Source organism: Olea europaea, chromosome 18 (genome assembly GCF_002742605.1).
Source record: "Olea europaea var. sylvestris chromosome 18, O_europaea_v1, whole genome shotgun sequence".
NCBI classification, from domain to species: Eukaryota; Viridiplantae; Streptophyta; class Magnoliopsida; order Lamiales; family Oleaceae; genus Olea; species Olea europaea.
The window spans coordinates 4608844-4624091 of record NC_036254.1 but is presented as its reverse complement, the minus strand read 5'-3'; the positions used below and the strand labels follow the sequence as shown (position 1 = coordinate 4624091).

The following is a 15248-nucleotide window of genomic DNA, read 5'->3' as shown; positions in this document are numbered from 1 at the left end:
TACATCAACATACCATCAAAGTTAACCGTTCATGGTCAATTACTAGTCGTGTGCATAATATCGTAATTTGCATATGCTTCGACTGCTCACTTTGATTGAATAGATTTTCATTCTATCAATTATTAAGATTTGCAAGTAGAGAAAATGAGTAGTGCTTAGAAAATCAAAAGCATAATCAATTAGAATAGGGCGTAGAATCTTGAAAATAGAAAAGAACAATGGATCAGAGGTAAATAATAATAATAATTATAATAAAACAACATTATTATTAAGATGCATGCATCTCTTGAACTTACGTTATAATATTATCTGACAATAAAAAACAGAGTGATTGCAGAAAAATAGTTCTCTCTTGTAATGAATGGGACTAAGAGGAGTGATTAAGCAATCAAGAGTACATTAGACCCTAGCTGCAAAGTAAAAGCAGCCATGAGTAGCCCATGTGATCATCCATATATCATATTATCGCATTTATCGCCATGAATTCTGGGTACAGAATTTTTATTAAGAAAAGCCATATTCTGCTTAGGAAATACAAATGGAGTTGGATGCCATTATTATCAAAGTACGATAGAAATATGGACGAGTCGTTTTCCTTTTTAAAAAATATGTGAATAAAGTTTGCACAGTATTTGATAACTGTACTATAAAAGAAAAGGAAAAAAAAAGTAAGCAATTTTAAGAGGAGGGAACAGTGTCAGCTTGCCAAACACTGTAAACTTGTATATGGAGGTAGAGGATTGAGGGGGCGTACTGGACGAGTGAAAGGGAGGTGAACCCACTTCAATTACAGCAGAAATACGATAAAGAGTAAAATAACGGTAGCAGTTTTGAGACTTGTTTCCAGGTTTACGTGAAAATGGTCATTTTGATTCATGGTATAATAGTATAGGGTGGAGAGAAAAGGGGAGGTGGTGGTTGGGTGCTGATTCTAAAGGGATAGATGAGACTGGGGGGGAACATTCTGAGCTTGGCCTTTTGTTTCTCAAAGTTTTTATTTTAATGGTGCTCTTACTCTGTATTTGCACTGTCTTGCCCCCATTGAATCTTGATTCTTTGTACGGAGCAAAGGTTTTTGTTCATTTGATTGCCATGATTTACTGGAAAGTTTAGCACCTTCTTGTTTTAGGTGAGTTTTGGAGAATTTTGATGTTAAAAGTTTCTTTCTCTTCTCATCAGAATGGGTTTTTGTATGTGCATGCACATTGATTCAGAATTTTGGTTATAATAGGGGTTTAATTTACTTTATTTGGACCAATTTTTGCTGTTGATTCCTGCTTAATTATCTTTCACTATGTGATTTACTTTGTGATCGATTTTTCATAATTTTGGTTAATTGGTAATTTAATATTTATTGGTTTTGCTACCTTTATCACTTTGTGGAGTGATGTGATGCATTGTTTGGAATTTTTCCTTTTTGCAGTTGCACTAACATTTCAGAAATCAATCGTGTTGGTTGCATTGCTGGCCTGTTCACGTGTGTGTGTATATGTTTTCTTATCTTCCAAAACTAGTTGATGCTTCTTGTCTGCAATTTTGGTGGTGCCCTTCCACTCATACGGAGATTATGTTAACTTTAACAGGTCTCTCCAACTCCACTGGTGAAAGATGATTTTACTGTTTGTCAAGTTTTGGATATTTGAACCCCATAATAGGTACATTTAACGTGCATCTCTATTCGATTCATGTGTTGAGGAATTTCTGAAACGAGGTCAGGAGATTATATTTTCTTATAGAGAGATAAGACACTGGAATATAAACAAATAATAAGGGAGGGTTGGTGGTGTCAGTTGTGACTTGTGAGCAAGTGAGAGTGTCTCTGGTTTTGAGAAGTTAATCAAGCTTTTTGTGTCTCCTGGGTTTATCCTTCATGGACATGGTCCTGACACTCTTCTTTGGGTCTCTTCCCACTCAAGAGGTGGATTAAGTTTGCAATACAAAGTGGTACACATCCCCAATTTAAATCTCCTACTCATTTGTTTCGAGTTGGGGGGAAACATTGGGTCATATATGATTGTGATTTACTTTCTTGTCTTTAGTTCTGTTTTCACATCTCTTAAATTCTATTAAGGACTGAAGGTTGTGACATCTATGTACTCAATATTCACTTCTGGGCCCTTCTTCCCTTCTCTTCTCATGCAGCACTCTATTCCGACTTCATTTAGAGGTGTAAGTGGTTGAACTGTGGGTTGTTGAGATATAACGAATAAAGTTGAAAGTTTGGAGTTGAGAAGATCTTTTGCCGACCAAGATGAAGTTTATGAAGCTTGGCTCCAAGCCTGATCAGTTCGAGACTGATGGGGACAATATTAGGTCAGTTTGCACCCTCTTCTCGAATCATAATTTCTCTGTTTTTCCCATATGCTCGTGATAAAAGTTAAAAGTGTCTGTATTTTTAATTACAATGTTATTGGTTTGAAGCTGTTTTCACTTTTCATCAAAAGTTTCGCCTTCTGTTTTTCTGATATTTGGTTTTAGAAAACTGCTCCCTTTCTTGGGATTTCCAGAAATTGAGCTGAAAGTGTTTGGTTAAGTCTCGTCCTTGATTTAATGAGGCTATATGACAGATTGAAATTATGTAATCTATTTTTTATGTTTACATTAAATTGGGTATATTTGCCTATTTTTCTAAATAGGTAATCTCAAACTGTAGGATCAAGATACGTGTATTTGGCTTGCATTTGATTGGATTCTTCCTTAACTTCGCCTCTCACGTAATGGAAAAATGCAGAGACTTACTTCCAGGACGAAGTTGAAAAATTGCCTCAAAGACACTCGTTTGATCTCAGTTAACCACATTTATATGATGCTTTTATATTATAAGGAAAAACATACTTGGCAGCATTCCAGATTTCTACCTGGAGACTTCGTGATAAAAACTCGATTTTTATTTGCCATTACTGCATATGAGACATTAATAACTGATGATATGAAGTAGTGTACATTTCAAACAAGTAGTATCTTAATAAACGTAAAGGAGGTGGTGCCCGTTATTCCAATGAAGGGAAATTGATCGCAGGAAAAGCATTGTAGAAGCCATATAATTTTGATTAAAGTTATCTTAGTATTCTTTATAGAACAAATTTCTGGTTAACACTTGGATCAATATTTCTATTGTCCCTTTGTCAAGTAATAGAACACTTTTGAGTTGGTAAATAATTCTAAATGCAAATCTTATGTAAGGATATAAGCCTTGATTTTCTTTCGCTCTTCATTTGTCTTTTTTCAGCAAATATTTTATGGATGTATACGATTTTGCCAGGTTGAAGGTTAGTTAACATGTGAACACGTAATCTAAAGTTTACTTGGAATCTGACCGATTGTCCATCTGTCTGCTCAGGTATGTGGCAACTGAGCTGTCAACTGATATAATCATCAATGTTGGGAGTGTCAAATTTTATCTGCACAAGGTATAACCCCTTTTATGCCGAAGATGTGCTGCTTTATGCATTAACACATCATCTGCCAAATTCATCGATGAGATTACTTCCATCTGTTAAGCTCACCCTATTACACTTATAGACCCATATAAAGTTCTAACACAAGAACAACTAAAAGGCACGTCTGGTCTGAGATTGTTAATCCCCAATTTTAAATTACTTTAAATGTCATTATTCTGTAATCAACTATGATTTTGTTGTCAGACATACGTTCGTTACTGCGAGTGCTTGTCTATTTTACTGAACACTGCATCTTTTTGTAGTTCCCTCTCCTGTCCAAGAGTTCTCGCCTGCAGAAGCTCATTGCTAGTACAATTGATGAAAACAATGATACAATTGACATCCATGATATGCCCGGTGGACCTGCTGCCTTCGAAATATGTGCTAAGTTCTGTTATGGAATGATAGTAACTCTCAATGCATACAATGTGGTTGCAGCACGTTGTGCGGCAGAGTATCTTGAAATGTACGAAACAGTGGAGAAAGGAAATCTCATATACAAAATTGACGTCTTTTTAACCTCTAGCATTTTCCGAAGCTGGAAAGATTCTATCGTTGTTCTACAAACAACAAAATCTCTGATTCCGTGGTCGGAGGAATTGAAGGTTGTCAGCCACTGCGTTGATTCTATAGCTACTAAAGCTTCTATTGATCCTTCAAAGGTTGAGTGGTCATACACGTATAGTCGCAAAAAACTCCCATCTGAGAATGGAAATGAATCACATTGGAATGGTGTGAAAAAACAACAGATGGTGCCGAAGGACTGGTGGGTAGAAGACCTTTGTGAGCTTCAAATTGATTTATATAAACAGGTAATAACGACAATGAAAACAAAAGAAAGAATGTCTGCAGATGTCATAGGAGAATCTTTGAAAGCATATGCTTTAAGAAGGCTGCCAGGTTTCATTACAGGTATATATATATATGTGTGTGTGTGTGTGTGTGTGTGTGTGTGTGTGTGTGTGTGTGTGTGTGTGGTGCATTCCTTTATTTCACTAAAATATATAAAAAAAAAAAAAAACGTAAATTGAATATGTATTGCTTTGATTTTTCTTTATTCTCTTTATAAATGGATTCAATTGATGAAATTGCATAATAATGTAGTGTATTTGGGGGAGAAAGAGTATGGTGTATCATCGAACCTAGCATAGTGATATCAGGGTTGCCCATCAAATAAATCAAAGTCCACAAATTTCTTAAATTCACTATTATTTGGATAATCTGAAAAAAAGTCGTACAAATTTTCAAAAAAATAAAAATAGATTCTTGCATGTGCAACTATTATAGCAGTTACTTCAATAGGAGGAAAGCATATTTCAAATATATTTTACCAAACCATGTCAAACAACATATCCTGCTCAAATATTTTGTGTTGACTAAGAACTTTTCATGACAAAAATAAATTATTATATATCAGAAGTTCAGTGCAAAAAAGTTGTTTATCTGCCTTTCTTTTTATTTTTTAATATATATACACCCCCACCCCCCTTTCAAACGGGGAAACACCAACACTTGCAACCTTTTAGGGCTTTCTAAAAGGTTGCTTAGTAAGTATTTTAGGTTTTAGAAATAATGAAAAACATTAACTTGAAAGAAGCACCCCAAAGAAAATTTCTTCAGACAATTTTAATTGTTGGATCTCTATGCTTACATCTTTTGTGTCGTGTCGTCGTCTTGTCCTTCAGTCTCCAACTAATCACTTCTCCATTTTTCTCTACATTCTATCGTGATTTCTTCTCGTGTGTTCTGGCCCATTTTCCTTGCATTATAAATATTTGTGTCACTTCCGTCTTTACTTTCTGACGAGCAATCAAGAGTGTTAAACAGGTCGAGCCAAGTTGCTCGTAGCTCGTCTATTTATAACTGAAATTGTATTTACTCATTATGACGACTAGGTACGTAGGCGGGTCTACAAGTGAATCTAACAAGACTTGACCCACTTAATACTCTTATCATCAACCGTCTGTCCTTATTCTTGAAGAGTTGGCATGCATGCAAGTCGACGAACGAATCTAACAAAACTTGTCCCATTTAACACTCCTATCATCAACCGTCTATCTTTAGCCTCGTTTGGCTCCTATTATTTGATGTTATAATTTTTAGAATAGTGTTTTTTTTGGAGAATGTGTTGTTGAAAAAGAATGAAAAGTTTTTAGTTTATGTGTAATATTATTTTATTGAAAAATGAGATTAAAAATAAGAAAGAAAAAAATGTATTATAAATTTAATGGCTCAAATGGGGATTTATTCTTATATGTGGTCCGATCCCATCCCTTCAAGTTTTGTAAAGATAGGGAGAATAAATGATTTGAAAAAGATAAAAATAGATCAATTTTGACAATGTTTGAGCCAGTTTTGATCAAATTTTAGTTTCTGCCGTGTTTGAGATGGTATATGATGGTTCAATTGTTGTGGTTGTTGTTATTAATTTATTATTATTAAGATTATTGATGAATATTATTATCTTTAGAAAAATCTATCAATATGATGCGTCACGTTAGATTTCATTAAGGCATTTACGATGATGAACTTTAGAAAGAATCGGAGCATCTTAGGAAGAGTAGAAGGTTCAAATGACCGATTTTCGTGTGATTTATTGATTCACAAAACAAAAATTAGTTGTGTGCCACATACATGGCACAAATCCCGGACTTCCTCTTATCGACAGGCATCAATTCAAGAGTACCGAATTTTTTAGTAGACTAATGTTAGACCCAATTAATACAATTTTCTAAATTTCACATAAATTATCTATGCAATTTATTAATTAAGCATGAAATGTATACCAATAAAAATCTCCACCCCTTTGTAGGTCTTAGATCCAGTGTTGGCAGAGTCGATTTTTGTACATTAACAAGTCTTTCGACGAGAAAGATTGTGTGGACAAAATCTCACTTCGACATTAACATATGAAAATTAATTTAATACCTTATTTTAATAATATTTAAATTAAATAGACATTATTCTTATATAATAAAAGAAAATGACATCATTAGAAAGGAGGACATCAATGATGACAGTGATGATGCATGTGAAAGTCTCTGGAATATTGTAAAATCTACATGTTTAGTCCTCAATCTATTTAAACCGTAACAAGTTAATCATCAGTTAATTTTTTTTTTGACATTGTTACCTATTTTTAAAATTTGTAGCATGTTAGTCATCATAAAACGGATATCATTATTTCCATTAATAAAGAACCTATCAACTATCTCAAACCCATACCCCTAGCGCCTTTTTCCCACGCCTTGGTTTGCACCCTTTTTTCCGCACTTCGCCCTTCCTTGGTTTGCCTCACCTCTTTTGTTGGTGTGAAAGGAGGTGAAGCTACATTTTGGAGAAAACGGACTTGGATTATAGAGAAAACTTTTATTTTATAATTTTGTTTTCTGTTTATTAATTTTCTATATTCATTAGAAAATAAAAGAGAGAAGTACCATCCTTTCGTTATTGTTGAAATTTTAACAATTAAGTGGATTCATTATCTAAGGCTAAGAAATGATACTATCAAAACATAAGTTAAAGGACTAAATATTTTTTTGGTATTATTTTGAAGTGCTTATAAATTGTGGGTTCAATGAAATTTGTGAATAATAAATGTGTAATAAATTGTGAATCTTACCAAATACGTAGATAAAAATATATTTAATCAACTTAAATTATAATTTAAGCATATCCATACGTACTTTAATTTCTTAAGATATGAACGTGATAGAAAAACAGTCAATAAATTAATGGCAGGGATGAAAAGCGCATGAAATGATAAGTGTTAAGTTCAATATTGTAATTGGCGATTCCGTGAACAAAAGGAATTTAATTGATTGTTTTGTAAAAGTCAAGGACTTAGGTTGCAATTATGTATAAATGGTTAGGATTGATTAAGGTTCGAGTTTAAAGTTGGAAACAAGTTTCTTACTGCCCACCTGAACATCTCTCGAGTGAAAATAACAGAACTATCGTTCCGTGCTTGTCGCCCCTGCGTAGCTCGAGCGAAAAGCCATGGCTCTCTTTTCATCAAGTTGTCACTCGAGCGATAGTAATACGTGGCTAAACCATACGTCACGATTTTGGAGAATTTTACACGGCCCATGACACATATTCTCCCTCAACTATAAATATGCAAATCATGGACGAAAATTCTAGGGTTGCTCATTGTGCTTTAACATCTATAACACTTTCATATCGTTGTTTAAGAGATTCAAAGCACAATTCATTGGTGAATCCATCATATTCATTCTTGTGATCCAACAACAAAGTTTTGGAAAAACATCACATCTTTGTTATCCAAAACACTTGGCTTCCTTAATTCATTAAGGAATGGATTCTCTCATTGGGGATTGAGAGGGGTGAACTTCAAGTGCAGGAAAAACACCAGAACATGAGGTTCTTAGAAATTCCACTTGGAAGAGGCAATCAGCTTGAAATCAGGAGGCTGGAAAAAGATAGTTAATCTTCGAGGCTATAGGGGGTAGATCTTGAGATTGGAAGATTGACAGCAGATCTTAGAGATTGTAGAAATTATTGTAGCTAGAACTAGAGAGAGTTGTTAGATTGGAATCACACTGTAACCCTAATTGACTATAGTAGAGGTAACTGGTTTAATCCCAAAGTTTTTCTTATATTGGGTTTCTTCGTCAACAAATTATGCGTTGTTTACTATTTTCATATTATTACAATTGCAGCATACAAACATAGGAAAAATGGACTTGTATGTTTAATCGTCTAGAAACTAATTAAAAGTAACTTGTTGCTTTAATTAGTCAATTCCGCACGTAAAGTCGAATTAATAAATTGTTTGGAATGAAAACTTGGTAATTTTAAAAGTTGAAGTAGTGTGTAATGTTCCATACCCGAATTTCACAATAAGAGAGTTACAATTGGTATAGTAGGGCAATCAAATGCATTCCAAAATTGGTCAAAGTCAATCATAAATTAATGTAGAAAATTGACTCAACCACTAGATGCAACGATATTATCTTGTCATCCCAATGATTCAATTTAGCAATGTCTAGGCCCTAGAACATCCACCAGTGCATTATCTTCATGGAACATATGCGTCCATTAACTATTGATTCAACACTAACTAATGTTCGAATTGAAACTTTCCCAATTTTATGTGTCGAATTTACTATTTTTATTTATAATATATGAGATTTATTTATTTTGTTTGTGCCCAAAATAAAAACGTTAAAATCAAAGATTTGATACTATTTTTGTTGGAAGCTATACCATATTGCATAGATCCTCTTAATGCAACTGATTTACGAGAGATTTAGGGACATCTTGGCAAGGCTTTTGAAAAATTAAAGTTGTTTTTTAGACTATATTTATTTATTTTGGCGACATTGGGACTTGTGAAGAGACGATAGGGAATAAAGAATCCGAAAAAGAGAGAAGGAATGTGGTCACAATTTGTCCACTATGCCAAGGGAGATGTTCATTCTTTGATTGGACCAATCAATAACTGAATACATCAACATACCATCAAAGTTAACCGTTCATGGTCAATTACTAGTCGTGTGCATAATATCGTAATTTGCATATGCTTCGACTGCTCACTTTGATCGAATAGATTTTCATTCTATCAATTATTAAGATTTGCAAGTAGAGAAAATGAGTAGTGCTTAGAAAATCAAAAGCATAATCAATTAGAATAGGGCGTAGAATCTTGAAAATAGAAAAGAACAATGGATCAGAGGTAAATAATAATAATAATTATAATAAAACAACATTATTATTAAGATGCATGCATCTCTTGAACTTACGTTATAATATTATCTGACAATAAAAAACAGAGTGATTGCAGAAAAATAGTTCTCTCTTGTAATGAATGGGACTAAGAGGAGTGATTAAGCAATCAAGAGTACATTAGACCCTAGCTGCAAAGTAAAAGCAGCCATGAGTAGCCCATGTGATCATCCATATATCATATTATCGCATTTATCGCCATGAATTCTGGGTACAGAATTTTTATTAAGAAAAGCCATATTCTGCTTAGGAAATACAAATGGAGTTGGATGCCATTATTATCAAAGTACGATAGAAATATGGACGAGTCGTTTTCCTTTTTAAAAAATATGTGAATAAAGTTTGCACAGTATTTGATAACTGTACTATAAAAGAAAAGGAAAAAAAAAGTAAGCAATTTTAAGAGGAGGGAACAGTGTCAGCTTGCCAAACACTGTAAACTTGTATATGGAGGTAGAGGATTGAGGGGGCGTACTGGACGAGTGAAAGGGAGGTGAACCCACTTCAATTACAGCAGAAATACGATAAAGAGTAAAATAACGGTAGCAGTTTTGAGACTTGTTTCCAGGTTTACGTGAAAATGGTCATTTTGATTCATGGTATAATAGTATAGGGTGGAGAGAAAAGGGGAGGTGGTGGTTGGGTGCTGATTCTAAAGGGATAGATGAGACTGGGGGGGAACATTCTGAGCTTGGCCTTTTGTTTCTCAAAGTTTTTATTTTAATAGTGCTCTTACTCTGTATTTGCACTGTCTTGCCCCCATTGAATCTTGATTCTTTGTACGGAGCAAAGGTTTTTGTTCATCTGATTGCCATGATTTACTGGAAAGTTTAGCACCTTCTTGTTTTAGGTGAGTTTTGGAGAATTTTGATGTTAAAGTTTCTTTCTCTTCTCATCAGAATGGGTTTTTGTATGTGCATGCACATTGATTCAGAATTTTGGTTATAATAGGGGTTTAATTTACTTTATTTGGACCAATTTTTGCTGTTGATTCCTGCTTAATTATCTTTCACTATGTGATTTACTTTGTGATCGATTTTTCATAATTTTGGTTAATTGGTAATTTAATATTTATTGGTTTTGCTACCTTTATCACTTTGTGGAGTGATGTGATGCATTGTTTGGAATTTTTCCTTTTTGCAGTTGCACTAACATTTCAGAAATCAATCGTGTTGGTTGCATTGCTGGCCTGTTCACGTGTGTGTGTATATGTTTTCTTATCTTCCAAAACTAGTTGATGCTTCTTGTCTGCAATTTTGGTGGTGCCCTTCCACTCATACGGAGATTATGTTAACTTTAACAGGTCTCTCCAACTCCACTGGTGAAAGATGATTTTACTGTTTGTCAAGTTTTGGATATTTGAACCCCATAATAGGTACATTTAACGTGCATCTCTATTCGATTCATGTGTTGAGGAATTTCTGAAACGAGGTCAGGAGATTATATTTTCTTATAGAGAGATAAGACACTGGAATATAAACAAATAATAAGGGAGGGTTGGTGGTGTCAGTTGTGACTTGTGAGCAAGTGAGAGTGTCTCTGGTTTTGAGAAGTTAATCAAGCTTTTTGTGTCTCCTGGGTTTATCCTTCATGGACATGGTCCTGACACTCTTCTTTGGGTCTCTTCCCACTCAAGAGGTGGATTAAGTTTGCAATACAAAGTGGTACACATCCCCAATTTAAATCTCCTACTCATTTGTTTCGAGTTGGGGGGAAACATTGGGTCATATATGATTGTGATTTACTTTCTTGTCTTTAGTTCTGTTTTCACATCTCTTAAATTCTATTAAGGACTGAAGGTTGTGACATCTATGTACTCAATATTCACTTCTGGGCCCTTCTTCCCTTCTCTTCTCATGCAGCACTCTATTCCGACTTCATTTAGAGGTGTAAGTGGTTGAACTGTGGGTTGTTGAGATATAACGAATAAAGTTGAAAGTTTGGAGTTGAGAAGATCTTTTGCCGACCAAGATGAAGTTTATGAAGCTTGGCTCCAAGCCTGATCAGTTTGAGACTGATGGGGACAATATTAGGTCAGTTTGCACCCTCTTCTTGAATCATAATTTCTCTGTTTTTCCCATATGCTCGTGATAAAAGTTAAAAGTGTCTGTATTTTTAATTACAATGTTATTGGTTTGAAGCTGTTTTCACTTTTCATCAAAAGTTTCGCCTTCTGTTTTTCTGATATTTGGTTTTAGAAAACTGCTCCCTTTCTTGGGATTTCCAGAAATTGAGCTGAAAATGTTTGGTTAAGTCTCGTCCTTGATTTAATGAGGCTATATGACAGATTGAAATTATGTAATCTATTTTTTATGTTTACATTAAATTGGGTATATTTGCCTATTTTTCTAAATAGGTAATCTCAAACTGTAGGATCAAGATACGTGTATTTGGCTTGCATTTGATTGGATTCTTCCTTAACTTCGCCTCTCACGTAATGGAAAAATGCAGAGACTTACTTCCAGGACGAAGTTGAAAAGTTGCCTCAAAGACACTCGTTTGATCTCAGTTAACCACATTTATATGATGCTTTTATATTATAAGGAAAAACATACTTGGCAGCATTCCAGATTTCTACCTGGAGACTTCGTGATAAAAACTCGATTTTTATTTGCCATTACTGCATATGAGACATTAATAACTGATGATATGAAGTAGTGTACATTTCAAACAAGTAGTATCTTAATAAACGTAAAGGAGGTGGTGCCCGTTATTCCAATGAAGGGAAATTGATCGCAGGAAAAGCATTGTAGAAGCCATATAATTTTGATTAAAGTTATCTTAGTATTCTTTATAGAACAAATTTCTGGTTAACACTTGGATCAATATTTCTATTGTCCCTTTGTCAAGTAATAGAACACTTTTGAGTTGGTAAATAATTCTAAATGCAAATCTTATGTAAGGATATAAGCCTTGATTTTCTTTCGCTCTTCATTTGTCTTTTTTCAGCAAATATTTTATGGATGTATACGATTTTGCCAGGTTGAAGGTTAGTTAACATGTGAACACGTAATCTAAAGTTTACTTGGAATCTGACCGATTGTCCATCTGTCTGCTCAGGTATGTGGCAACTGAGCTGTCAACTGATATAATCATCAATGTTGGGAGTGTCAAATTTTATCTGCACAAGGTATAACCCCTTTTATGCCGAAGATGTGCTGCTTTATGCATTAACACATCATCTGCCAAATTCATCGATGAGATTACTTCCATCTGTTAAGCTCACCCTATTACACTTATAGACCCATATAAAGTTCTAACACAAGAACAACTAAAAGGCACGTCTGGTCTGAGATTGTTAATCCCCAATTTTAAATTACTTTAAATGTCATTATTCTGTAATCAACTATGATTTTGTTGTCAGACATACGTTCGTTACTGCGAGTGCTTGTCTATTTTACTGAACACTGCATCTTTTTGTAGTTCCCTCTCCTGTCCAAGAGTTCTCGCCTGCAGAAGCTCATTGCTAGTACAATTGATGAAAACAATGATACAATTGACATCCATGATATGCCCGGTGGACCTGCTGCCTTCGAAATATGTGCTAAGTTCTGTTATGGAATGATAGTAACTCTCAATGCATACAATGTGGTTGCAGCACGTTGTGCGGCAGAGTATCTTGAAATGTACGAAACAGTGGAGAAAGGAAATCTCATATACAAAATTGACGTCTTTTTAACCTCTAGCATTTTCCGAAGCTGGAAAGATTCTATCGTTGTTCTACAAACAACAAAATCTCTGATTCCGTGGTCGGAGGAATTGAAGGTTGTCAGCCACTGCGTTGATTCTATAGCTACTAAAGCTTCTATTGATCCTTCAAAGGTTGAGTGGTCATACACGTATAGTCGCAAAAAACTCCCATCTGAGAATGGAAATGAATCACATTGGAATGGTGTGAAAAAACAACAGATGGTGCCGAAGGACTGGTGGGTAGAAGACCTTTGTGAGCTTCAAATTGATTTATATAAACAGGTAATAACGACAATGAAAACAAAAGAAAGAATGTCTGCAGATGTCATAGGAGAATCTTTGAAAGCATATGCTTTAAGAAGGCTGCCAGGTTTCATTACAGGTACAATACAAGGAGATGATTTTGCTAAATGCCGGTGCATGGTAGATACCATAAGTTGGTTATTGCCTGCCGAGAGAAATAGTGTTTCATGTAGTTTCTTGCTCAAGTTATTACAAGCATCTATAGCATTAGAATGTGGAGAGATGGGAAGAAAAGAAATCATGCAAAGGATTGCAGAACAGCTGGATGAGGCTACGGATTGTGATCTTTTGTTCCATTCTCCAACTGGTGAAACAGCGCTGTATAACATAGATATAGTACACGACTTAGTCAAGCAGTTTGTGATGAAACATGGTGCTCGGATTGATGGTTCTTGTGGTAATGAATTTCAAGAAATATGCACTAAATTTACTTCAGCAGATTCCAAGATTAAGGTGGCTAGGTTGGTTGATGATTATCTTGCTCAAGCTGCAAGAGATTCCAGTTTACCATTGTCAAAATTTGTGGATTTAGCAGAACTTGTTTCTGGCTTTCCAAGACCAACCCATGATAGTATTTACCGTGCTATTGACATGTTCCTGAAGGTTAATATTTGCCATCATCTTTAACATCGCTAATTTTGTTTACTGTTCATTTTTCTCTTGTCAAGTTGAATAGTTGATTCCAATGTAAGATTGTCTTTTGATCAACAATTGCCCTTTTACAGGAACATCCTAGTCTGAGCAAGAGTGAGAAGAAGAGGATTTGCAGATTAATGGATTGCAAGAAGCTCTCTGCTGAAGCCTGCACCCATGCTGTACAAAACGAGAGGCTCCCATTACGGGTCATTGTGCAGGTTCTTTTCTTCGAGCAAACTCGAGCGACAGCATCCTCTGGCAGTTGTAGCACAACCGACCTACACGGGTCCATCAGAGCCTTACTCCCGGGTGGGTCTCATGGGAGTTCCAGGTCAGCAACTACCAACACAGACGAGGATTGGGATACTGCCCAAAGCAGCGAGGAGCTCAAGGCTTTAAAGGGGAAACTTTCTTCTTTAAGGTTGGAGAACAAAGGAGGGGGTGGCAATGAAAATAGTTCAAATGATGCAAAACCAAACGCAGAAAAAGTTGCTACCAGTAAAGTTAAGAAGATCTTCTCGAAACTCTGGTCGAACAAGGACAGACAAGACGAGATCAGCAGCTCGGATACATCTGAGAGCCCGGCTTCTACAAATGCAGAAGAGAGTAGGTCCACCCCTTCGAGAAGTAGGAGGCATTCCTCATCTTAAACTAATTGCTTAGAAGTATAGGGAATCTTTTAACTTGTAAAATGGTTCATTTGATTTGCCTTAGGATGTTAGAACCGAAGTCTGTCAAAAGTTTTATGGCAAAGATTTGTTTCATTTTGCTTTCTGAAAAGAGAAATGTAGGTTCTTAGTGGTTTTCTAGAGCTTTTAAATCTCAGATATGGCGTTTGAATGCTAAGTTTTTACCTTTATAATTTCTTGCAGTAGTAGTTTAAACTTGTTAGATTATGCAAGACATAATAAATGACAGCCATCAGCCATGTGGTGTTTGGATAATACTATCTCCCCTTTTCTTCTCTCTTTTTCACAAAATTAATAGCTTTATGAAAACACTGGTCGTCAATGGTAATAATTTATTTTAATTATTTAAAGCAGTAGATATCCTTATTTTCTTGCTTGTTCAAGTGAACGAATAATAGGGAAAACAATGTACGAATTTAGCTTTAAGTGAAAAAGAGTCGCTTAAAGGTAAAAGGTTTAGTTATAAAATAAAAAAATAAAAAAATAAAACTTGCTTATAAGTTAAAATACTATTTGGACCTAAAAGTAGGTATTGAATTATATAGGAAATATTGTATACAAGTAAAAATTACTACTTATAACTAAAAAATTAACTTAACAAAAGAAATTCACTTTTGTGTTAAAAAATTGCTCATAAGTAAAAATACTAAAGTAAAATTTTTTGCTTATGACATTATTTAGGGTTGTTGAATGATTGATTAATTAAACTCTTGAAAAAGATTTCTTCGCCTTTTTTTTTTTT

General features: G+C 34.8%; 1 protein-coding gene across 7 annotated transcripts; it reads left to right on the top strand.

Annotated features, from left to right (window-relative positions):
• The first annotated feature begins 365 nt into the window (after positions 1-365).
• Positions 366-14733, top strand: LOC111367238 (BTB/POZ domain-containing protein NPY5). Of its 7 annotated transcripts, none has more exons than XM_022987997.1 (8): positions 366-1129; positions 1424-1485; positions 1584-1655; positions 2143-2313; positions 3341-3410; positions 3704-4340; positions 13249-13784; positions 13907-14733. In XM_022987997.1, the coding sequence occupies exons 4-8, from the start codon at positions 2252-2254 to the stop codon at positions 14465-14467; spliced, it is 1866 nt and encodes a 621-aa protein (XP_022843765.1). In that variant the 5' UTR covers positions 366-1129; positions 1424-1485; positions 1584-1655; positions 2143-2251; the 3' UTR covers positions 14468-14733. The 7 variants fall into 7 exon arrangements, with proteins under 7 accessions (XP_022843765.1, XP_022843766.1, XP_022843767.1 ...); XM_022987998.1 differs by having other exon boundaries at positions 3704-4352; positions 13261-13784; XM_022987999.1 differs by lacking the exon at positions 1424-1485.
• Positions 14734-15248: the final 515 nt, after the last annotated feature.

What these genes read in the sequence shown, in the direction of transcription:
- LOC111367238 (XM_022988001.1), top strand. Translation starts at nt 2,252, where the DNA reads ATGAAGTTTATGAAGCTTGGCTCCAAGCCTGATCAGTTCGAGACTGAT. An exon ending in TCAAATTTTATCTGCACAAG is followed by an intron (nt 3,411 to 3,703) that starts GTATAACCCCTT and finishes ATCTTTTTGTAG; the next exon opens with TTCCCTCTCCTGTCCAAGAG. An exon ending in TGCTTTAAGAAGGCTGCCAG is followed by an intron (nt 4,341 to 13,248) that starts GTTTCATTACAG and finishes GAAGGCTGCCAG; the next exon opens with GTTTCATTACAGGTACAATA.